The 24,374-nt window shown below is 46.4% G+C and overlaps 2 protein-coding genes across 5 annotated transcripts in view; one reads left to right on the plus strand and one right to left on the minus strand.

The window, feature by feature from the left end:
• The window catches only part of NR1I2 (nuclear receptor subfamily 1, group I, member 2), a 36,054-nt gene extending 23,490 nt beyond the window's left edge, over positions 1–12,564 (plus strand). For 2 of the 3 annotated variants that reach the window (XM_011940642.1, XM_011940641.1), the window contains exons 2-9: positions 1,408–1,626; positions 4,182–4,315; positions 5,644–5,831; positions 6,799–7,073; positions 9,083–9,225; positions 9,427–9,543; positions 9,834–9,939; positions 11,151–12,564. In XM_011940642.1, coding sequence (XP_011796032.1) covers positions 1,595–1,626; positions 4,182–4,315; positions 5,644–5,831; positions 6,799–7,073; positions 9,083–9,225; positions 9,427–9,543; positions 9,834–9,939; positions 11,151–11,295 — 1,140 coding nt within the window. In that variant the 5' untranslated portion in view covers positions 1,408–1,594 and the 3' untranslated portion in view covers positions 11,296–12,564. The remainder of the gene's footprint in view (positions 1–1,407; positions 1,627–4,181; positions 4,316–5,643; positions 5,832–6,798; positions 7,074–9,082; positions 9,226–9,426; positions 9,544–9,833; positions 9,940–11,150) is intronic. The other variant, XM_011940643.1, reaches the window with a different exon arrangement.
• An 8,018-nt stretch (positions 12,565–20,582) lies between these two features.
• Positions 20,583–24,374, minus strand: part of GSK3B (glycogen synthase kinase 3 beta) — a 284,345-nt gene continuing 280,553 nt past the window's right edge. For both annotated transcript variants that reach the window (XM_011940645.1, XM_011940644.1), the window contains one exon: positions 20,583–20,761. In XM_011940645.1, the coding sequence (XP_011796035.1) occupies positions 20,694–20,761 (68 nt within the window). In that variant the 3' untranslated portion in view covers positions 20,583–20,693. The remainder of the gene's footprint in view (positions 20,762–24,374) is intronic.

Consider the following 24,374-nt stretch of genomic DNA (forward strand, 5'->3'; position numbering starts at 1 on the left):
GTGAACGCCTAAAGTATACATTTAGTCTGCAAACCTACATAAAGTCAGGATCATGATTTGAAAAATCAGGGAGAGTTTCCCCTATGCCTGTTCAGTTCAGGTTTCCAGTCAATGTATTTTATTCACAGTGCAATGGAGGGCCAGGGTCAGAGACAGATTAATTCCTTATTTACTCTTACAGGTGAAACTGTCAGATGTCACCTGTCATGACGTTAGAAACAGAAATTTATGTGTTAGAATTTTACTAAAGTTTCGATTTTGGCTTTAGAAAAAGGATCATCATTTGTGGTGGTGGCCGCCCTTGTCAGTCAGTGCCTAGAGAGACTTTTGGGGATGGTAGTAACAGTATAGTCCCCCATTTCTACTGAACATTCTCAATGTCTGTTCCAAGTAAAATTCAAGTTATGCTCTCAAGGTGGAAGTTGCCTGGGGAGGACATCTTTGAGTACAGCTCATTTTATTTTTCTTTTTTTCTTTCTTTTAGAGATGAGGTCTCACTTTGTCACCCAGGCTAGAGTGCACTAGAATGATTCTAGCTGGCTGCAGCCTCAAACCCTCAGGCTCAAGAAATCCTCCCACCTCAGCTTCCCAAGTAGCTGGGACTATAGACTCACGACATCGATCTTGGCTGTTTTTTATATTTTTTGTAAAGATGAGATCTCACTTTGTTGCCCAGGCTGGTTTCAAACACCTGGGCTCAAGCAATCTTCTTGCCTCAGCCTCCTGAAGCCCTGGAATTACAGGCATCAGCCACCATGCTTAGCCACAGCTCTATTAATAGGCACAAGTTCTTCAATATCCACTTAGACCCCAACTCTGCTGGGGCCACAGGCCATTTTTCTTCCCATGTTGTGATCTTGCCCACCACGCCTCCACTTTTTCCCCATCTGCCTGGCTACTTAGTTGAAAATTCTCTTTCTGCCCAGCCTTTCTAGCTCCTTGTGGGAGCTTAGGCCACACCCCACCTGAGGGACTATCCTCCCTCAATGTCCCAATCCCAGAAATCATCTTGAACAAGTAATCTGTCCACGAGTTGCTCCCTGTTGAGACCTCTGGCCAGGTCGTGGCCTCCTAACCTCAGTCCACTCAGCTGTGGCCTCCATGATCTGACCCAGACAGCCTGCTCTCTTTTCTTCTCATTTCTGCCTCCCTCTTGCCCTTGTCTTTCCCATGCTCTTGTTCACAGGTTCTACTCCAGGGCTCTATTTTTGTGTACAAAACGTCATGATTATGGCTCTCTTTATAACAGTTCCAACCCCATTCCCTGCTTTTTTCCCCATGAGAGGTCAGTTCCTGAGTCCACAGGCCCAAATGTGAGTGATGCATGGAAGGGACAGAGTGTTTCCTCTGAGGCCTCTGCACATGCCTGTCCAGTCTTTTCATTCTCTGTGGTTTCCTCATTTCTAGTCCACGAGGCCCAGAAGCAAACCTGGAGGTGAGACCCAAAGAAGGCTGGAACCATGCTGACTTTGTACACTGTGAGGACACAGAGTCTGTTCCTGGAAAGCCCACTGTCAACGCAGATGAGGAAGTTGGGGGTCCCCAAATCTGCCGTGTATGTGGGGACAAGGCCACTGGTTATCACTTCAATGTCATGACATGTGAAGGATGCAAGGGCTTTTTCAGGTAGAGTTACCCATCAGCCTTCACCCACCTGCCACCACTGACACGCTGGGTCACACCTAACTGGGGTCTGCCACTAGCCCACTGGGTAACGTCTCAGGGCCTCAGCTTGACCTGTCCCCCAGGTTCAGTGTGGGCTGGTGGCCCACCCAAAGGCCTTGTAATTAGTCTCAAGGGAGCCATTTATATCCCAGAGGAATCATTCATCTTCAGTCTTCCTGCTCTACCCGGGAAGGGTCTCCTTCCATTAATATATACCTTGGTTTCTCCATGTGCTCTTGAATAAAATGGAAAATGACTCAGTGAAAGATAAGGAATTTGAAACTCCCAAATCCAAGTGTTCACATTCGCCTTCTGGGGTGCTTGTTTCCTAAAGAATGGCATAAAATAAATGCTCAGACCATGGGAAGAGAAGCAGACCGAAGGGAGGGGAGGGGTGGGGAGGAGAGAAAGCCATATGTGAGGAAGCCCTCCATGCGCACCCTCCGGAGGGCACAGGGTATGCAAGGAGCAGCTCCCATCTCAGGAGCCACATGTGGGACCCTCATGCATTTCCAAGACAGCCTGCCTGATGGCCCTTTGCAGAGTTCTTCATGGTGGCTGGGCATTCAAATGGAAAAGGGCAGGTTCCAGGGAGAAATGAACATTCGTGTTGCATGAGTTGTAACAGGAGTGAGACATATCAGCAGTGTCAAGCTGGGTTCAGGTACAAGTCACAGGACCCTTGTCGCAAATTGGTTTGGCAATAAGGAAAACGCGTTACTTCTCCTAACAGGAAGTCTGAAGGCCTCCAGGTTGGTGAGTTCAGCAGCTCAGTTCTTTCCATTTTTCTCTTCAGCCATCCCACGCGAGAGCTCTCATTGCAGTCTGGCTCCCCTTATAGGGGCACAGTGCTTGAGAGTAAGGAAATCTTTCCCAGAAGTCCCCTCAGATTGGCTAGAGCCAGGCCCAGCCTATGCCTGAGCTAGTCACTAGCAAAGAGCAGCAGATATGTCCCTGAGCTGGCCACATGCCACGTGACTGCGTGGAAGAGAGTGGATGTCTGCACCAGCTCCAGGTGCTGCTGGCACAGAAGAGGCTGCCCAAGGAGTGTCTGTGCATCCTGCCTCAGCATGTGGGAATCTTCTGCTCTCCCTTCCTCGTTTGGGTACTATTCCTGGGACTCTCAAAAAGAGGCAATGTGTAGTGGGCAAAAGCTAAATCCAGTATCAGGCAGACCTGGATTCAAATTTCAGCTTGTCATGTACCGGGAGGACAGCTGGGGATCCATCGTCTCCAAGCCTCAGTCTCCCTCATCTGTGCCAGGCAGATGAGATTATGAATTTCACAGAGTTTGAGAACTAAATTTACAAAACTGCAAAGTACCTAGCCTAGCATCTGATACATAGCATACCTTTAATCAATGTGAGCCCCGGTTTCATCTTTGACTCATTCTCGGTGGACTTTGATGTAGCATCAGGGCTTTCTTACCCAGGCCAGTTGGGAAGGCAAAAGGCAGTGATGGTGTCTGTGAAGAACATGCCCCTGGGCTGGTCACTGGTCCGAGGCCCGAGGCCTCCAAGCTCAAACCTGCCCCTGCCGGGTCACTGCGGGCTTGGCTCAGCTTCCCAGGCCTGCCCTCAGGGAACTCTGCAGCCCTCCCTGGCTGTTCCATGCTCCTGGGCCAGCCTTCCCTCAGTTTCCACTCTGGACCAGAATCAGAGGCCAGAGCCAAGGGAGAAATTGTTTCTTTCCATCCAGCTGTGGAAATGGGGAAAGCAAAGGTAGGGCTGCACTGACCCTGTCTTTTGTGGGACAAGCAAGACTTCCGGGCTGGGAGGAGGTGATCTTGTACCCGAGTCTCCAAAAGGCACCTGCCCCATTGCCTCTCTGCGCACCGCAGAGAAGGGTGTGCGGGACCCGTGGGTCCCGCCTGCACGCTCTGCTGTTCCAGGCGTTCGACCTCCTTGCCCCCTAGGTCAACGAGGGAAATCCACTCTGCCTTGGGGAAGCCGCTGCCCCGCAGGGTAGAAAAGCTTCCCCATAGTTCACCCCTTCCTCCCTGGCCGCCAGTCTGGAAGGGGAGCTGGGGAAGGCGGCAGGGGGCTTCTCTGGTTTCTTACCCTCCTGGGGTCATTTTTCCTCGGCTTCCTCCTTTAAGGAGGGGAAATCGAGGAAGAGGCCCATCTCCATGGAAACTTTCTGGTAACAAGGGTGTGAAAGAGGAGGGGACAGGTGTTTCAGGAAGAAGGGAAGGCGCTGAAGATGGGCCTGGAGCGGAAGTGTCCCAGAAAGTGGTTCTGAGGCTGCAGGCCCGGCGAAAAGCACGTGTTCCATTTCCTGCGGGAATGGCCAGAAAAGGTTTCCTCCCTGGCTCTGCCCCCTCTAGCCGAGTCCTGGACCTCTAGGGACGCCCACCTACACCCTTCCCATAAAATCTGACCCAGCTGGGACGCAAAGGCTAGTGTGCCCCACCCCGAGTTGGTAGGGGCTGGGGAGGGAGGTGGTGTGGCCCGGAGCCCCAGGCGGAGGCCCCGAGCACCCGTGCATCCTTCCTTCTGCTCCCTGTTCTCTCACAGGAGGGCCATGAAACGCAACGCCCGACTGAGCTGCCCCTTCCGGAAGGGCGCCTGCGAGATCACCCAGAAGACCCGGAGACAGTGCCAGGCCTGCCGCCTGCGCAAGTGCCTGGAGAGCGGCATGAAGAAGGAGAGTGAGCAGTGGGCGAGCGGGCGGGCCGGGGCCGGGGTGCACGGCTCTGTGTAGAGACGTGCCGTGGGTGTGTGCATGCGAGTGTGGAGATGCGCGCGTGAACACACGTGCACATGTGAGCTGGTGTCGGCGTGCAACAGGCAGTCACCTGGGGGAGCGCTTGCAGCCGGCCCGCTGGGTGATGGAGGGAGTCTGTAATCTCCCTCCTGGGATGTGTGCTGGGCAACCCTGCCAGGGCGTGCCCTCTGTCTCCCTTCAGTTGCTCCTACATGATTCTTTTTGTCCCCTTCATAATTGTTGTAATGGTTTGAAACCACATTTGGGGGTAGGGGTGTGAATCTGGGGGAGGGAAGCAAGAGCCACATGGGTGATAGGAACCCCCTGCTTTATAGCTACTAGCGCCCACCATCCGCACCAGACCTGGATCTTTACAGGGGAACTGTTCGCAGACAGGTGACAGGAGGTGTTCTCATTCTACCTATTTAACTTTGATATATTTGTACTCCTAGGTCACTCTGAGATTAAGGCTCATGCAAAAAAGGCTAGATGCTTCTAGCGCATTTTTGTCTCCATGGAACACAAGGGGACCCAAAGCTGCTTCTTTCAAGTTCTCTAGGCTGCTGGCAGCCGTTCTTGATCTCTCCCCACCAAGGACCTCATAGCTTTGCTCTACACACATGAGTGGGCTCCAGAAATCCACAGAAGACCCTAAGGCTCCGGGCTATATATGAAGTGTCTGGAGTTGCTATTTCTTGCTAAGCTGTAGCCCAGCTCTCTGGGGTCTTGGAGACCCAGACACCTCTGAAGAGTCTTGGTATATAATTCATCCGAAAATGGTAACAGTAGATGCCATTTACTGAACATCTCTTATGTACCAGGAACTATATTAGGCACCCTACATGCAAGGTCTCATTTAATAGCAGTGCGAGGTAAACACGGTTTCTCTGGATTACAAAGAAGAAACCTGAAGGCAGGAGAGGTTAAGGAGGTTGCTTGGGGTCACAGGTAGTAAGTGGCAAAGTTTTCATGCAAGCCTAGCGCCTTTGGATTCTGAAGCCCTTGCTCTTGCCAGGACCCCACAGTGTCCTCACAAACTCCACTGCAGAGGGCGACACCCCAGCCGCACCTCACCTCTGTCCTCACCCAGGTGTTACTCCAGAGGAGCCCACAGGCCTCTTGAGTCCAGACAGGGGAGAATTGCTTGTCACCATTACTTTCCCTTTTACCCAATGCCTTCTGCTGCCTTAAGAGGGTTATGCAGCGGCTCCCCGGGGGGCTGGATGCTGACCAGGGGCACGTGTGCCTGAGCCAGCCTCGCTGTCCCTACAGTGATCATGTCTGACGCAGCTGTGGAGGAGAGGCGGGCCTTGATCAAGAGGAAGAAAAGAGAACGGATCCGGACTCAGACACCGGGAGTGCAGGGGCTGACGGAGGAGCAGCGGATGATGATCAGGGAGCTGATGGATGCTCAGATGAAAACCTTTGACACTACCTTCTCCCATTTCAAGAATTTCCGGGTAGGAGGAACTGCACAGTGACCCGAGGTGTCACTGCCATCTTCATTCTCACATACAAACTGAGGTTCCCCAAGGATAAGAAACTTGTACGAGGTCACAGCTAATCAGTGGTGGAGGGTAAATTTGCAGAGCTGGCCCTGCGTCTGTGCCAGCTCCTCAAAGCTTTAGTCTCATTCCCAAAGGCTCTCCAAGTGTGGTCCCTGGGTCAGCAGCATCAGCATGCAGATTTTCAGGTCGCCCCAGACCTCCTGAATCAGAAGCTCCAGGGAGGGGCAGGATCCCTGGGTGATTCTGTTGCAGGTTCAGGTTTGAAAATCGCTGCTGTCTCCTTTAAAGCAGGTAGGAACTGGGTCTGAGCAATAAGTGGAGGGAAAGCTAGGCAGTTCCCCAGTGTTACTGGCATTCAGGGCTTTATGAGGACAGGGTCAGGACCTGTTGGGGGGTGTGACTTTCGTGAACTGGTGTTTCTTGATCCCAGGCACGTTAACCATGTCTGTGCTCCAAGCGCCCTCCTTCCCCTTTGCACTGATAGATATCTCAAGTGGCCCTTCCCAGCCCAAAGAACTGGATGAGCCCAGTGACCTCGGATCTGCTCTTCCCATCCATAGCGCCCTAAACCTTCTGAGTCTCCTGAGCCCAACATCTGGAATGCTTGGGACGACACACCATGGTCGGAGTCCCCCTTGCCCTCCATTGTAACCAAGCAGGGATGTGTGTGACCATTAATTCATGGATCCCCAAAGCACCTTCATCTGATAGAGAACACCAGAGAGAAGAAACAAATGCTGTGTGTGTGTGTGTGGTGTGTGTGTGGACACATGCATGCATGTGGGTGTGAATGCCTGCATTTGTGCATCCTCTCGGGCTGCAACTATGGCTGTGCACGTTCGGCTGGGGCCTGAGTTGGGACCTGTCTATGGAAACACATGCTGTCTCTCCTCTCTCTGCCTCCTGGCATGTGTCCTAGCTGCCAGGGGTGCTTAGCAGTGGCTGTGAGATGCCAGAGTTTCTGCATGCCCCATCGAGGGAAGAAGCTGCCAAGTGGAGCCAGATCAGGAAAGATCTGTGGTCTATGAAGGTCTCTGTGCAGCTGCGGGGAGAGGATGGCAGTGTCTGGAACTACAAACCCCCAGCCGACAATGGCGGGAAAGAGATCTTCTCCCTGCTGCCCCACATGGCTGACATGTCAACCTACATGTTCAAAGGCATCATCAACTTTGCCAAAGTCATCTCCTACTTCAGGTAGGACATGGAGACTGGGTGGTTGGGTGTGGAAAGGAACTGGAAGTAGCCAGGAGGTTCAAAGGACCTGGGGTAGATCCTGAATTTGGGGGATATGGGTGGCAGAAGACCCTCCTTTTCCTGTGCCCTGCCCCCCAGGGCAGCCAGTGCTGCGGGGGAGTAGAGGCCTCGCTGTATGGCTGTGGGCCTGCCAGTGTCTCTGCCTATCCACCTGCTCAATGGAAGCTAACAGTGCTTCCCCTGCAGGGCTGTTCTGTGAAATAAGAACACATCTGAAGAGCCCCCAGCACAGAGTGGGCATGCGGATAGTCTTTCTTACTCTCCCTTAAAGGGGCAGGAATCACATGTTGACAGTTCCAGACCAAAGAATGAGAGAAATAGATAAGATAAGACTGCGAAGGCCATGGGGAGGGTGGGTGGTCCTCAGAGCCCAAGGGTCAGGTCTCCCCAGAGCTAGATGTGGAGGCAACAACCACGGGGTAACTGGGGTTAGTGGGAGACATGGGAACTTCCTGGGGTGGCAGGAACCACAGCCCCAGAATATGTCTGCAATCTTAGGGTTAGGGATGGTGCCAGGTGTATCTGTCCTTGAGTAGGCCACCTCGCCTTGCCAGGCCTGGTCAAGCGGGGCTGAAACACGCCTGCCAGAAGCTCCTGGCTTCTTCAGCAGGTTGAGGGTAGGTTATAGTCTGGGAGCCCAGAGGTTCTTCTCTGGCCCTGTAGGAGTCATGCATGACATTTAACAGGGTGATGCTGACAGCAGATTTGGAATGGGGGTCAGATGGTGGCAAATTAGCTTAAAGGGGCAGGAGGAGAAGCCTACTTATAAATGTGGACATTGGAAGATCTTTGGTGAAATCCAGTGACTGACAATTTAACATCAGGGCTCCCCACTTGCTATTTCTCATGGCCACCAATGTTGAGCACAGTGACCCGAGGTGTCACTGCTGTCTTCATTCTCAGATAGAAACTGAGGTTTCCCGAGGATAAGAAACTTGTACAAGGTCACAGCTAATCAGTGGTGGAGGGTAGATTTGGAAGTACCAAAGCCAGCTCGATGCCAGGTCCTAAGCCAGGCAATGGGGAGGCACAGAAGAACAAGATCAATTCCGTGGCATTTGTAGCTCAGTGTTATGGATCTAAAAGAAGGATGGGTGCCAGTAGCACAGGGCCTGAATTCCCACAGAGGCCAAGGCCAGAGGTAGTGTTTCCTCACAACCCAGAGTAAGCAGCCTCCCTGTCAGGCTGTGACGCTTCTTTCTTGTAAGGAACGCCTCCTTACTGGGGAGATGCGGGTCCCTCCCAGGTTGGGAGGGAGTGGTCCCTGCAGGACCAGAAGGGTATCCGTGTAACCATAATCTCAGAGGCTTGTTAAGCCACCTCCATGGCGAGGCCTGTGCTCCGGCGGTAGGACTGGGGCTGCAGGCATCTGGGCTGCAGGGAAACAGTAGAAATACGTGTGTGCACATGAAACCCAACACTGACCGCAGGAAGCAAACATCCCCACTGCTGGAGCTCAGGCCTAAAGGGCGGCACTCTGGAAAGGGGAGACTGCATTCTGGAAAGACTTCTGAGGGGGCAAAGAAAAGACATAGCTTGGCTTGAGGGGCTAGCAGGATATACTAAAGGGGCAGTCATTCCAAGGGGGGAAACTGAGGCAGAAAGGAGGCGGCCAGGGACTAGAAGCCAAAGCACTGGCTGTAGGTCAGGAGTTGTATAGGAGTTGAAGGAGATGGGGCCAGGCTGTAAGGGACCTGGATGCCAAGCTCAGTGGGTGGAGTTCCCAGAGGTAGCAGGGGAGGAGAGGATGCTGGGGGGCAGAGCTGTCTGCTGGGTTGTGAGGGGAGAGATGAGGGGCAGCCAGACAGCAGCCACAGTCATCCTCAGGGAAAGGAGCCATTCTCCCTCTTCCTCTCGCCCCCAACTTCTGGATTATGGGATGGCTGCTGGTGCCGGCCTGTGGGCCGCCTCCCAGGGAGCTGTCCTCCCCTCCCCATCCTTGCTGCCAGGGACCTGCCCATCGAGGACCAGATCTCCCTGCTGAAGGGGGCCACTTTTGAGCTGTGCCAGCTGAGATTCAACACAGTGTTCAATGTGGAGACTGGAACTTGGGAGTGTGGCCGGCTGTCCTACTGCTTGGAAGACGCTGCAGGTGCCTAGGAGAGCCTGCCTGCCCTGGCAGAGGGAGGGAAACACTGCAGTTGTGGGAGGAAGGGAGCTACGCCAGGATATGCAGGTTCTGGGATGGCAGGGCAGGAAGATGGAATGGTGGAAAACGAGATATTGGTGAGGGATGACAGGATCTTGCTCAGCTTGCTGAGAAGCTGCCCCTCCATCCTGTTACCATCCACAGGTGGTTTCCAGCAACTTCTGCTGGAGCCCATGCTGAAATTCCACTACATGCTGAAGAAGCTGCAGCTACATGAGGAGGAGTATGTGCTGATGCAGGCCATCTCCCTCTTCTCCCCAGGTGAGGGTCTCCCCTAGGCTGCCTGACATCCCCCCAGCCTTATCTGCCCTCCCCAGGGAAGGTCCCAGTCCATGGCCTTGCTCCTCATTCACTGTGCAGCCAGGATGGGGGCTATCGCTGGTTTCTCCTGGGGTCAGCAGGTGGTGCCCAGCCTTGGTCTTCCCTCACTTCCCTGCCTGGGTGACTCCAGCTCTGGAATGTGGTTGGTGAGCAATGCCCTGACTCTGGGCTGCACTGAGCTTGTCTTTGCCTCATGATCTTGCACCACACCTCCCTCCCCTCCCCTCCAGACCGCCCAGGTGTGGTGCAGCACCGCGTGGTGGACCAGCTGCAGGAGCAATTTGCTATTACTCTGAAGTCCTACATTGAATGCAATCGGCCCCAGCCTGCTCATAGGTGAGCACAGCAGGGGGTGAGGACCCGTGAGGGTGGTGTGAGGGAGCCAAGGTTCAGGGAAATTGCCCAAGGCCTCACAGCCAGAGGGAGGCATCTGGAGGTAGAGCCAGCCAGACCAGGTCCAAAGCTCACACTTTTGAGCACTACCTAACCACTTCCCAGGAAAAACACAAGCAAACAGGGGGATGTGGTCCAGAAAGGGACTTCTGTACCTTCCCTGGTCCTCCATAGCTCCTGTGACCTAGTGCCCAAACTGATGCCCACAGGCCCAGAGACAAACTTGGATTGTACTGAGCCCAAGGCCGTGAAGAGTTCAGGCCAACACTGAGTATTATAGTGTGAACTTACAAACTGAAATCCTTATTTGGCCTCTGCACAACTTTCTTTTTGGCTTGGTGTCCTTTGCTCAACCCTTCCTTGTATGGAGGCAGGAGGCTGGAAGTGCCAGCTTTCTTTTCCATTGTGGGGATCCTGAGGCATATGGTACATCTCAGATACTGGATCCAAAGCTAGCTCCAGGAAGGGATTCCAGCCTGCAGCCCCTAACCTCCACAACGACTCTGCTCAGTCCTGGCCCCTGGACATTAATGAAGGCAGTGACAGCCCCACACCCCCAAACTGGTAGCAGCAATATCTGGATTTTCCCACGGAGGTCTCTGTGTACAAAGATGCAACTCCTGCAGCTGGGTGTCGTGGCTCACACCTATAATCCCAGCAATTTGGGAGGTCAAGACAGGAGGATCCCTTGGAGCCAGGAGTTCAAAACCAGTCTGGGCAACATAGCCAGACCCCAACTCTAGAAAAAATTTTAAAAATTAGCCAGGTATGGTGGCATGTGCTCTAGTCCTAGCTACCCAGCAGGCTGAGGCTGGAGGTCTCCTGAGTCCAGGAGTTTGACACTGGAGTGAGACCATGATCGTGCCACCACGCTCTAGCCTGGGTAACAGGACGAGATCCTGTCTCTTTCAAGAAAAAAAAAAAGACAGAACTCCCATGGATGGGATGGGAGTGGGGAGAGTACTGGGCAGGCTGTTCTGCCTTTCTCATCCACAGCGTGAAAGAGAAGCTTACGGAATTCAGCCAAGCCTTGTCTCTTGGCTGACCTGACATGTCCAGAGATTATGCTTTTGCAACCTCAGAGCAGCCCCGAGGCTTGCGGGTCAGGGAAAGGGCGGGCTGCACCCCCAACCTTTTCTCTGGCCAACACGCAGGTTCCTGTTCCTGAAGATCATGGCTATGCTCACCGAGCTCCGCAGCATCAACGCCCAGCACACCCAGCGGCTGCTGCGCATCCAGGACATACACCCCTTTGCTACGCCCCTCATGCAGGAGTTGTTCGGCATCACGGGTAGCTGAGTGGCTGCCCTTGGGTGACGCCTCCGAGGGGCAGCCAGACCCAGAGCCCTCTGAGCTGCTACTCCTGGGCCAAGACGGATAGATGCTGCTGAGAGCCGACAATGCCCTGCTGAGCCTGTCTCCCCAGGGAACTCCTGCGAAGACAGCTGGCTAGCATTCTTCAGGAAGGACATGGGTGCCCCCCACCCCCAGTTCAGTCTGTAGGGAGTGAAGCTGTGGACCCTTATGTGGAGAGTACACTGATCTGTAGGTCAGGACCATCAGAGAGGCAAGGCTGCCCTTTCCTTTTAAAAGGCCCTGTGGTCTGGGGACAAATCCCTCAGATCCCACTAAAGTGTTAAGGTGTGGAAGGGGAGATCAGGGCTGGGCCATCTGGGGTCTATGCCCACATACCCACGTTCGTTCGCTTCTGGAGTCTTTTCGTTGCTACCTCTAAAAGTCCTGTCTCCCACTTCCCACTCATTCCCCTCCTCTTCCGAGCTGCTTTGTGGGCTCCAGGCCTGTACTCACCGGCAGGCCCATGAGTATCTGTGGGAGTCCTCTAGAGAGAAGAGAAGGCAGGAGGCCTGCACAAATGTCAGAAGCTTGGCATGACCTCATTCTGGCCACATCATTCTGTGTCTCTGCATCCATTTGAACACATTATTAAGCACCGACAATAGGTCGCCTGCTGTGGGTTATACAGCGTTGACTCAGATATAGATCCTGAGCTCACAGAATTTATAGTTAAAAAAAAAACAAACAGAAACACAAACAATTTGGATCAAAAGGAGAAACGATAAGTGACAAAAGCAGCACAAAGAATTTCCTCGTGTGGATGCTGAGCTGTGATGGTGGGCACCGGGTACCCAAGTGAAGGTTCCCAAGGACGTGAGTCCGTGGGAGCAAGGGCATAAACTGCAGCTGTGGGTGCGTGTGTGGGATCTGGCGTAGGTAGGTCTGTCCCTATCTGATGGGGCCTGAGTTTATTCCTGGGGCCGGAGTGCTGGCTATGCTCTGTGACAAGGCTACACTGACAATCAGTTAAACACACCAGAGAAGAACTATTTACATGCACCTTATATTTCTGTGTACACATCTATTCTCAAAGCGAAAGGGTACGAAAGTGCCTGCCTTGTTTATAGCCACTTGTGGGTAAAATTTTTTTGCATTTTCACAAATTACACTTTATATAAGGCATTCCACACCTAAGAACTAGTTTTGGGAAATGTAGTCCTGGGTTTAATGTCAAACCAAGGCAAGAGAAATTAAATAATGAACTTTTGGCTAGAGGGGTAAACTTTTTTTGACCCTTTTCTGGGGAAAATAATGTGGGGGTGTGGAAATAGAAATACACACAAGCATACATATTTTTACTACTTATTGTCCTTCATAAATCTGAAGACTCTGGCGTAAGAACATAAAAATGGTGCAGCACACCAACATGGCACATGTATACATATGTAACAAACCTGCACGTTGTGCACATGTACCCTAGAACTTAAAGTATAATAAAAAAAAATTTATACAACTGTTGTTAAATAAAAAAACATAAAAATGAATTAACTTGGCTTACTTATAAAATGATTGTTCTGTATAAAAGTTTAACATATGTGCATACCATAATTAAAAATGTAGGCCAGGCATGGTGGCTCACGCCTGTAATCCCAGCACTTTGGGAGGCCAAGGCTGGTGGATCACAAGGTCAGGTATCAAGACTATCCTGGCTAACACAGTGAAACCCCGTTTCTACTAAAAATACAAAAAATTAGCCGGGCGTGGTGGTGGGCACGTGTAGTCCCAGCTACTTGGGAGGCCGTGGCAGGAGAATCGCTTGAATGAGAGAGGTGGAGGTTGCGGTGAGCCGAGATCGTGCCACTGCACTCCAGCCTGGGTGACAGAGCAAGACTCTGTCTCAAAAAAAAAAAAAAAAGAAAAAAAGAAAGAAAAAAAATGTAGGAATTGAGTTAATTTTAAACGTCTAATATTCCATTCAAATGAAACTTCGCAGTAACTGAATTTTAAAGAAGAGATAATTACTTAGCTTTTGACATTTTACAAGAAGCAGGCCAAACTTTGAGAACATGGTAAATCATCAGTAATATAAATCAAAGCAAGTAAACGTATTCTGTCATCCCTCTGACTTTACCAGACTTTTCTGCATTAAGGAGATATAGGGAGCACTTATTTTTAGAAAAGATACTGAGGGAAAAAAGAGCTTCTCTTTCCGAACTCAGTGAATACAGCTTTTGCTCCCAGGAATTTTGTTTAATTATGAATCCATTTATAATTAGAAATACAAATTTCTAATTTGGAAACATAGATTTCATTCCAGTGTATTCATAAATCATATGCATCTCCCTTTCCTTACCGAAATGATTCGAGTGCTATTTGTTCAAGAGCCTGAAACTGTTGTTAGCTGTAGGACAGGGTAAGGCGAGGTTAAGGTGGAATGGAGGACAAATTTCCATCTCTCAGTCTTGATTTAAAAACTCCAGGGCAGTTCCCCAAACACTGAATTGATATGTACCTATAATTTATATAGATTATAAAAATTAAGTGTATTTCAAGAGTAAGGAAAGATTCAATGTTAGATGCACTGAGTTCACACAGGGTACTTCCTTTCAGTAGTTTTGTGGATCACAAGTTTATGGGACTAGGAATCAGATTGTAACTTTCCTACTCCAACATTTGGGTTTCTTCTTAACTCCCTTCCCTGAACTTTTTAGTACGCAGAACGCAGCATCAGTTTTTAGGCATCCCTGTGACCACTTTTTTTTTTCTCTAGGTCAGTGAGGAGAGGATGGAGTCAGTCTCCAAAGCTCAGGACAAAAGATCAAAGCAAGCTACTGCATACCATCTGCCCCCTCATTATTCAGGGCCACTCAACAGCCTCTCTCTACCTGACCCAGAACTTTGTCTAATTAAGTCTTGATATTGACGACAGATCTGTGGGAAGGGCCAGAGTGGCCACTCCCTTCTGGAGAAAGAGGATGTAAGGAGAAACACACATATGATTATCCATCCCTTCCTAACTCCTAACTTGTGGGCCTCATTATGCCATCTTCCGCGGCAGCTTGTTTTTTCCTGGTAGCTTTCCCTTTATGTCCCTCAGCTCTCCTAAATCCCATGGTGGTGATGAGTGAAATATTCCTACACTTGAGAAACGTGTGACCCTCCCAACACTTTTGTTCACTTCCTTTCACAAACTTCTCAACGACAGGGATCTAAAACCTGATCTCTCCTTTCCTCACTACCTTCCTAGAACACATTTCAAAATGACATCTACCGGCTGGGCATGGTGGCTCATGCCTGTAACCCCAGCACTTTGGGAGGCTGAGGCAGGCAGATCACTTGAGGTCAGGAGTTCAAGACCAGCCTGGCCAACAAAGTGAAACCCTGTCTCTACCAAAAATGCAAAAATTATCTGGGCATGGTGGTGTGTGCCTGTAGTCTCAGCTACTAGGGAGGCTGAGGTAGGAGAATCACTTGAACTAGGGAGGCGGAGGTTGCAGTGAGTCGAGGTCATGCCACTGCACTCCAGCCCAGGCGACAGAAAAAGACTCTGTCTCAAAACAAAACGTAACAAAAACAAAATTACATCCACCATCACTGCTCTCCTGAAATAGGATCCCAAAGGACTGTTTGTGGTCAGTACTTCTTGGAAAGACTTAGAAACGAAAAAGGCAGTCTTCCAGGATTCCAAATTAAAAGCGTCTTGCAGACACTAACACAATGTTTAACTCAATCCCAGAACCTATACAACACAGCAGCAAACCCCAAACAAATGCACTTCAGTGCCAGCAGGAGACCCACTGAACAAGTAACATCTTTTTTCGCTAATCCAATCCTCCCCTGCCGCCCCTACTGGTTAAATGTGTTTAACTGCTTTACAAATGTTACTGGAATTAGCCAACCCCAACACCACAGTAAATAAATAAGAGGACCACACTTTATCGAATATAAATTTGTTTTTATTGAAGCAGCAGTCACATGACCTTATATCTAGCCTTTAGATTAGGCCTGACAGAGTGAGCCAGCCCTAAAAAAAAATGATGTTTCTTTTAGCACTAAGAGACATAACATGTTTACATACATCATCCAGTATTGGAAATGAGCAGACTCAAACACAACATGTGTTGGTTACCTGGGAGGTACAGCCCCACTGTTTGTGGTGTCCATATACTTTACAGAGACTCCCAAAGACCATTACTAATAGGATGAAAGTTAAAAGAAAATACAGCCACACCAAATCATGAACACAGTAATCAAAGACAGCAGCTTATACACATTTAAAAACTGTCCCTTTCAGAGTTGTTTTCTTTCTTTTCTAAGCAGTGTCTGCAAAGCTTCCTCTACATCAAATCCAAAGGTTTCCAAGATGGAAGCTGCACCTCTTGGGGCTACGCAATGGAATAAAATCATTGGAAAGAACAAGTGGTATTCATATCTTGTTTTTCATAACAAAGATTAATGTTTCCCTAATTAGAGGAACGGAAATGGTGATGTGACTACATATTGCAGTGGCAAAATAGTAGGGTGAAGAACGAGGGTTGGGTACTGAAATAAAGACCACACACTTGTGAATTTTAATTTCATTTCCAGGCTAACCTACTTTTTATTTAATGCAAATTACAGTACCAGTTAACTATTTCCAAACCAAGTCACATAGAACAAAATGTATTTACAAGGGAATGGGGAAAGGGAAAAAAAACATTGAGCATACTTTTCACAAAAAAGTTTATATTTAAAATGAAAAAAAAAAATCAGTCACAGAGGCATTCAAGTAGTAATAATGCTATACAGATTTTGCTTTTCCTTTATATCAAGACAGATTTGCACAAGTGTTTGCAATAGTTTGTATACAACCCACAGTCCTTTATATATATATATATATATATATAATAAATTTTGTTTTTTAGGTTTGTTTTTAAGATGGAAGTGGTCACGCTAATTGGTATGTGTACAGGCCCAAGTGATCCATCGGCAACACATTTATAAATGCAAATTTTACAGGCAAGCAGATTTTCATACATCTATCTGTATCTGCCTGTAGACAGATATAGTAAGGAAAAAAAACTTAAAAATTAACACAAGGAAGTCTACTTTGTCAAGCTAACCCCTTATGTCCTGGTTGTCATTTTGCTTTTATTGCGGAGGTGCAAAACGGAGCAACAAACTTGAATAAAACGGCATAACCCTTGTGAAAATAATCCAAACCCCAGGGATTACTTTCAAAGCCTCTCAAAGGTAGATCTCAGTCTGGGACTCTACTGTGCTTCTAGTTGTCTCTTTTATTTTCAGTGGCTCAGGTTTCCACCACAAAAGACAGATTTTATTGTAAAGCATACCTACTTTTCTATACAGGGGAGCAAAGTGTTTGGCTCTGTGATTAGATGATCACTAACATGAACAGTAGGAATCAGATACAATTTCAGTTGAAAACAAAGAAAACCCCCCAAATTTCTGGGGATCTGGCATTGGCCAAACTTCCTTTGGAAGATTCCAAAGTTAAATCCTTTAAAAAGGAAGGGAAAAATAGATGAAATGCCAGTCTCTTTATATCCACAGGGACAGAGAATATAATAGTTCTCTCAGAAACCTTTGCATTGGTGCAGACAAGATGACTGGTTAGGCATACTTTCTTAAAACATAAACCAAAAATGTGTGTCTAAAAATTAAGAGGACTTAAAAAAAAAATGACGCAGCATGTCATTGGAAAGAAGGTGCAGTCTTCTGCCTTGCTGGAATGAATACACGATGTTTCAAAAGTAGTAACCTTTGGTTTGGTAGTTTTTTCTTCTATTCAAGACATTTTATATGGAGTACTTTGAGGCAAAACTATCTTTCTTTCAAAAAAGGCCTTCGTGTTGGGCACACAGTTAAGAATTAAACTGATTTTTTAGAAAGAAATTAAAATGATATTTCATTGAACAAGGGTAGAGATGGCGGGAGGGTCCTCTACTGGCACGGTGGCACTCCGTGCAGTAACTGCTAGTAATTGCACTATAGCATTTTAGACCACTGACGTATCAAAACCTGATACTATTAAGAAACTTCGATTTATAAAAAACCAATTCTCTCTCACTCTCTCATTTGGGAGGGAAGTAGATAAAAGAGGAGAGAGAGCATGGAAGGCTCCCAGAATCTGCTGTTTTTAAGACCCATGGTTAGGGCTTGTGGAAGAGACGAGCAAAATCTAATCTATTCGATATCCTCCAGCTCTAGGGCTCCCTGGTGCTACACTAAGTCCCTGAATGGACTAAGTATGAAATGAAACCGGTCACTGCTACTGAGGAGGAAACAGACATTCAGAACCAAAACAAAGGCAGGGCTTGAACGAAATGAGATTACGAATATGGTTTCCTCTTCCCACTCCTGAGTATGGTATCATTGAAACTTAACTGTGGAAGGGGCAAAGATATTGTTATGAGTGAGTTATTATTTCAAAGGGAAAGGGGGTGGACAGGGAGACATGGATAAAGGAAACCAATTAAAATTTAAAAAGGAACAAATTAAAAAAAAAAAAAACAAAAACAAACACATGGAAGCGAAGGCACTCCAAACTATATAGATACACTATACATTGCTAGAGTTATTGTTACAATAATACAGGCCGGTACCTACTGTACAGAGTTAAAACTATATGGCTTTAAAAAGCTCGTCTACATTTTGTCTGATTATTAAACAGAATCACTGCCCTGAACAGTAACTTTTTGCTCATTAGTAACAGTTCCTGGGTCCACATATTTACATACAAAACAATAAAACTTAAATTTAAAAACATAGAAAGAAAATATAATGTACAAGCTTGAATTTGGTGAGGAGCTTTTTATTATTATTATTATTATATACAAAAAGATATTCAGAGACCTGGATCTCACTTGTATAAAAGAGTTCTGTGATCCCACCATGATCCTTGAGAAAGAAAAATCACACATCTCAGCCCACACACACACACACACACACACACACACACACGCACACATGCGCACATGCACACACAATGAAATGAGAGAAAAGCGTGACTTTTCTCTCTTCTTTTACCCCAGTTGTGGGGGGCAACCTGTTTCCTAAAATAAGCACTGATTTTTGTGGACTCTGGCAAGTACACCACGTCCAGAGCAATGTCTGTATCCAAATGCTTGCTGGGCAGTTGGATCTGAATGCAAGTCCATTTCTCTATCACAGACCTGCCTTTTCAGATTCTTTATAAATTCTGTCTGAAAATGGTCTACCAAAGCCATTACCTTTAAGGAGTTATGCTGCCAAATACTCTGATTTCAGGCTTCTTTCAAATCTTAGCTTTCAGAAGCACTTTATAAAAACATAAAATTCAATTTGTTTGATTTGGTTTGACTGAGCATGTTTCCTTTCTCATGAACTCTGATATATCCAGAGGTTTGTGAAACCCCTTTTGTGGCCCAAGACCTCAGCTAAACAGCCAGTGAAACCCAAGATGGCTCACAGTTGTCTTTCTGGGTACTGGTTCACTTCAGCAGGCAGGACAACTCTCTTGGAGAGTCACACACACAGTTAAGGAGCAGGACAGGGTGCTAGGGCCCGCAGGAGGGCTGCCAACAGACTCCATTTCCGAACCCTCTGGAGGACAAGACCCATAACATGACCTAAGGTGGCAATGAGGAGGGTGAGGGCAAGTTACACACAAGCACGGGCTCAGCTCTGCAGCCCTACAGTTACCAGCTAACCTTGGAAGGCATGTGGGGAAGGAGCGGGTAGGAGGGAAAGGCGGCCATCACTCAAGTGATCTTTAAATGTAAAGTACAACTGATTGTGCCTTAAAGATTCATAGGTCAAGTAATGGCCCATAAGCACCAAGGTGACTAAAGTTCATTTTAGAGTATATAAGGCCCACATAGATGCCAACCTTAAAAGTATAAAACAAACTAGTCGTGAAAATCTATTTCCTCACGGCAAACATAGTCCTTCAATCCTCCTTGCATTCCAAGGAATATTGCTTTTTCTTCAAAAAGAGAGACTGATTCTTACACCATTCACTGATACACAAAGAAAACAGACACAAAAACTCTTAACTGGGTGTGAGGGAAACATTCTTCTCATGCTTCAACCAGTCAATTTTGATACTGTAGACAAAAAAAAGGCAGTATTGAATATATGTATATATAATGTATATACACACATTTATATCATCAGCTTTCCTATAAAGTCAGCAGGTATAAGCGACTATCATTCTGATGTGTAGTTTTTAATATTCCTACCATCTGACATGCATCAATAAATAAATGTAAAAAGCATGAGGTTAAAAAACAAATACAGATTCTAGATTTGGATTTAAAATTAGAACTATGTGTAGAATGTGGCTATTTCTGCAAGCTCGATTTTTCAATTAAAAAATATGAAAAATAAACCAGTAGACGACTGTTACAGTTCACATTATTTAACTACAATGTCCTCTCAAGTATATCTTTCCAAGGGAAGTAATTTTAGAAAAAAATCTGGACAAACTTATTCACAGTGGTGAGATGTATTCCTGGCCTGTCCCCTTCCTCTCGGCTCGTCAGTCTTTGACCTCAGCAGCTAGCTCGGCCTGCTCAACACCCCTTCTGTCTCCTCCCAGGTCACTAGTTTGAAACTGTGCTAAGATTTGCAAAGAACTTTGGTCAGGCAAACAAAGAGCCACCTGCAGAGCATGCTTGCCTGAGTCTTGCTTGCTGCTTCCCCTCTGGCAGCCTCCTGTACAAGCCCCCACATCACTAGCGCTGACTGAGAGCAAAACAAAACCTTAACAAATCTACTAAGAATCTTCCCTGTAGGAGTTCCAAATTTAACTGACCTCCCTGGGTTATGAATGATACACATTTCTTTGTCTGCCACACCTGCCACCAACATGCCAAAGGCAAGTCTATAAATACCCGAAGATATGGATTAATTTTACAAGTGACATTTAAGTCCCCGTTGAGTTATACCTGCTAAGCTCCCAACCAATTTCAAGCTGTGCACTATACCAAAGTCTTGCACTAGACTTTAAAAGAAAACGAAGTTCAAAAAAAACCCACCAGCACAGAACAAGGTTTTCTTCTTTTGTGGAAGGGGCATGAGGCAGGACTCCTGTTTTTAAAGTATACAACAGCAGACTTGTAATAAAAAAAGATTGTCGTGGGAGAGAGATTGTGTGTTCTAGTGCTCCGCTTTCCCCCTCCCCACAACCCCTCCCACCCCCTGGATCTCCCTCAAAGTGAGAATACAATGAAATTGGTTTGTATTTATAGATATTTTACAAGGTTAAATAAGAACAACAATAATAATAAAAAAATTGAACACTAAAATGAACTGGTTTTTTTTCTCTTTTTAATATTCTTTCCAAACGTGACCAGTGTTGCTGAGTGACACTCAAGTAACTGGTGGTTTTTCCTGTGCAGCTGGCTGCTCGGGACCGTTCAGGTGGAGTTGGAAGCTGATGCAGAAGCAGCATTATTGGTCTGTCCACGGTCTCCAGTATTAGCATCTGCAAGTCAAAAAGTCCCAAAAGAGAGCATGAGCAACGCTACAACAGCGAAAGAGAACAAGTACACTGTTTCAACCGCAGACTGTGAATTGTGTGGCCTTCCAAGCTGTTATTTGGAAGGTTGTTTTAAATAAGGCCAACACTATGAAATCTGAATTTCTCTCTTATTGGATTTAAGTTCATGCCTCAGCATGGTCCTGGTACAGGGAAAACAGTGTCTTTGAATAAGTTACAGACTCAGGGAGCCAGACACCATTTCAGTCAAAGCTCCTGCTACAGCTGGGATCAGCTGTATATGAACACTCGGCTGGAGTCTAGATCACTTGAAAATAAATGAACAGTGAACAGCTAGGAAAACTTGCTAAAAATTCTGAACCATGTTACATCTGCTTAAGTGAGTAAATGGGTGGAGGCAATGAGAGTAACGTGGGTCAGTGTTGACAGGCAGAACAGGCCCTCTTCATTATTCATAGAGATGGAAGATAGACAACCAGCAAAAAAGAAACAGCAACTGCAGTACCAATTCACTCAGTCAATTTAATAAAGCATCTTGTATCAACAGATGAACAGATAAAAGAAAATGTGGTATATACACACAACAGAGTAATATGTAGCTGTAAGAGAGAATGATGGGAGGCTGAGTGGGAGGGTTGCTTGAGTCAAAGAGATTGAGGATGCAAGTGAGCCAAGACCACCTGGGTGACACAATAAGATACTGTCTTAAAAAAGAAAAGAAAAGAAAAAGAATGAGATCCTGCCATTTGCAACAACATGGATGGAACTGGAAGTCATTATGTGAAGTGAAATAAGCCAGACAGAAAGACAAACTTTGCATGTTCTCACTGATTTGTAGGAGCTAAAATTTAAAACAACTGAACTCATGGAGATAGAGAGAAGGATGGTTACCACAGGCTGGGAAGGGTAGCGAGGGTGGGGGAAGTGGGGATGGTTAATGGGTACAAAAAAAAAAGAAATAATGAGTAAGACCTAGTATTTGCTAGCAAAACAGGGTGACTATAGTAAAAAAAAAAAAAAAAATTAACTGTACATTTTAAAATAACTAAAGATATGACTGGTTTGAAACATAAAGGATAAATGCTTAAGGTGATGAATATCCCATTTACCCTGATATGATTATCACACATTGCATGTCTATATCAAAATATCTCAGGTAACCCATAAATATATACACCTACTATGTCCTCACAAAAATTAAAAATTAAAAAAAGGAAAGCATCTTGTAGTCAAATCCTGACTTAGAACTTACTTAGAGCTTACTTTGCCCTAATCTTTTAGAAATACATACAACTAACCATGGTCTCCTTCCCCCTTTTAAGGTCTACTATTATTTCACAGCATCCATTAACATTTAAGTGGGCATCTAACTGTGTCCAAATTGGTTTAGTAGACTGCTGTTTTAGTGGCTATCAAGTTGCATCCTTGTCATCTCACTTAATGACTGGGAAAGTACTGGTAGCCAAATTTTCTCCCAGAGGACTTCACACTAAGCCCTGAGCAAGAGAAGTGGCTTGACTGGGATGGGCAACTTTGAAAAGCCATCTCTCTAGAAGCCATAATGCCATCAAGGTTGGTGACACCAAAAGGCAGACTCAGAATTCTGTTTTTTGTCTCTCTAGGACTGAAGGGATTTGTAGATCTACCATATGCTATGGTGAGTAGAATAACCAATGTCATGGTTGAATGTTAACATTTGGTCCTGGATCTTTCTACTTTGAATTTCTGAATTAGAGGGAGACACAAAGGACCCAAAGACACATAGGGAACTCTATGATGGATTAGCTGTTCAGTTTCTCATTTCTAAAGCCAATCTATAAAAATTATACTTCCTAATTTCCTGATAATCTGCCCTTATATACATTTAGCACAGCCTTTGGGGAAGGAATGCAAATATCTCTTCATGTGAATGATTAGGTTTAATTAATTTAATTTCCTTCAAAATAGCTAAAGCTGCTGCTTCTAATCTCGTTATCATGTACACAAGTGAAGATATTACGGCATCGGAATCCACACATTAGGTTCATATAGCCCATGGCATGGGGTCATATTAATTCATCGGTATGGCAAATGAACAGGTGGCAGGAAAGGGTACATGACATAGAACCGACTCTCCAAAGCCAGGATGACCACCTTTGTTAATAATCACTGAGGAACTATGCTAACACTTCATTCGTACCTCCTGAGCTTCCTTAGATATGCCCTGTTTAAAGGAAGTTTTACCCTCAATGATCATCCACATTCTGCGCATCAATAACCTAACATCAATTCCTGCCTAGACCACAGATTCCTCCAAGTCTTTCTCAGATAAAAATGTTCATTTTCATGATTCAGGCACAGGCTGCATTAAAAAAAAAAAAATCCAGAGAAAACCTGGAACACCACAAACCCATGCTTATTGCAGCGTGTCACATGCTCTGATGACACTCAGAACCTATGCATGACCATTATCAAACAGCATTTCCTTCTCATTTTCAGTATGGGAAGATAATAGGTAGAACTGTCATTCTGGTCTTCCCCAGGACTTAAGAGAGGCACTGATCATCAGAAATTTATCTATCTGTTTGACCACTACATCAGCACCCATGCCAACACGGAGAGCAGCTCTGGCCACGGCATCCATTAACTACACTGGCTGACTTCAGTTTTACCTCATCTACATGGCCACCAGCCCATTTATGTTAATTGGCTCTTTAGCAAAATCCTATTTGGTACCAATGTGCAGATGTCCTTTCACTGACTACAGCCTGTGAGCTTGTGACACTGCCAAAACCAGTCTCCTCTTTCTTGGGATACATTCAACGACTGCTTGCATGATCACAGTAAACAGCACAAGCCTTTTAAGTGAGCATAAAATCAGAAACAAATTCACTTTCTGAATAAAATTTGATAGACACCCATGCTCTTCAGATCTGTAATTACCTCATATTTTTCTCTTGAATTATTTTCAAATCACTTAGTGAACATAATTTTAATGGCTAATTATTTTGATTATAAATATCCTTGATATCAAAAGTCACAGTCCTATAGACATTCTTCAAAAAAACTTTTGCCTGATGCAATGAGCTCCACTTAAAATCAAATCACACATGTCCTGCTGAGAAGAACAGAGTTCTCTTTTTCAGAGGAAGACAAAGTACAGAGAGGGAAAAAGTAAAACAAAAAAGGCAAAGTTCTGTAAATTCGATACTCAATAGTAGGCTTAAAAGACCACCCAATTACTGACTGAATAAAGTTACATTTCATAATCTCTACAATCCCATCATAAAGATGGATTGGCCCCTTGGCCAGGTAAAGTAGAAGGAGCTGACGTCTTGGTGGCTAGGAAGAAACTAGTTCAAGAACAATCAGAAAACAACACAGATTAACATCTTTTTAGAAATAACTCAAGAAACAAATCTTGGCACATTCTTATTTTGTTCCCATCATCCTTCTGTAAATTTATTTTTACACAATGGAATCTGAATTAATGAGCTTTCTATTAAAAATGTTTATTCATTTAAAATTCTGATAAATTGGCCGGGCGCGGTGGCTCAAGCCTGTAATCCCAGCACTTTGGGAGGCCGAGACGGGCAGATCACGAGGTCAGGAGTTCGAG

Source organism: Colobus angolensis, unplaced genomic scaffold (assembly GCF_000951035.1).
Source record: "Colobus angolensis palliatus isolate OR3802 unplaced genomic scaffold, Cang.pa_1.0 Scaffold190, whole genome shotgun sequence".
Taxonomy (NCBI): Eukaryota; Metazoa; Chordata; class Mammalia; order Primates; family Cercopithecidae; genus Colobus; species Colobus angolensis.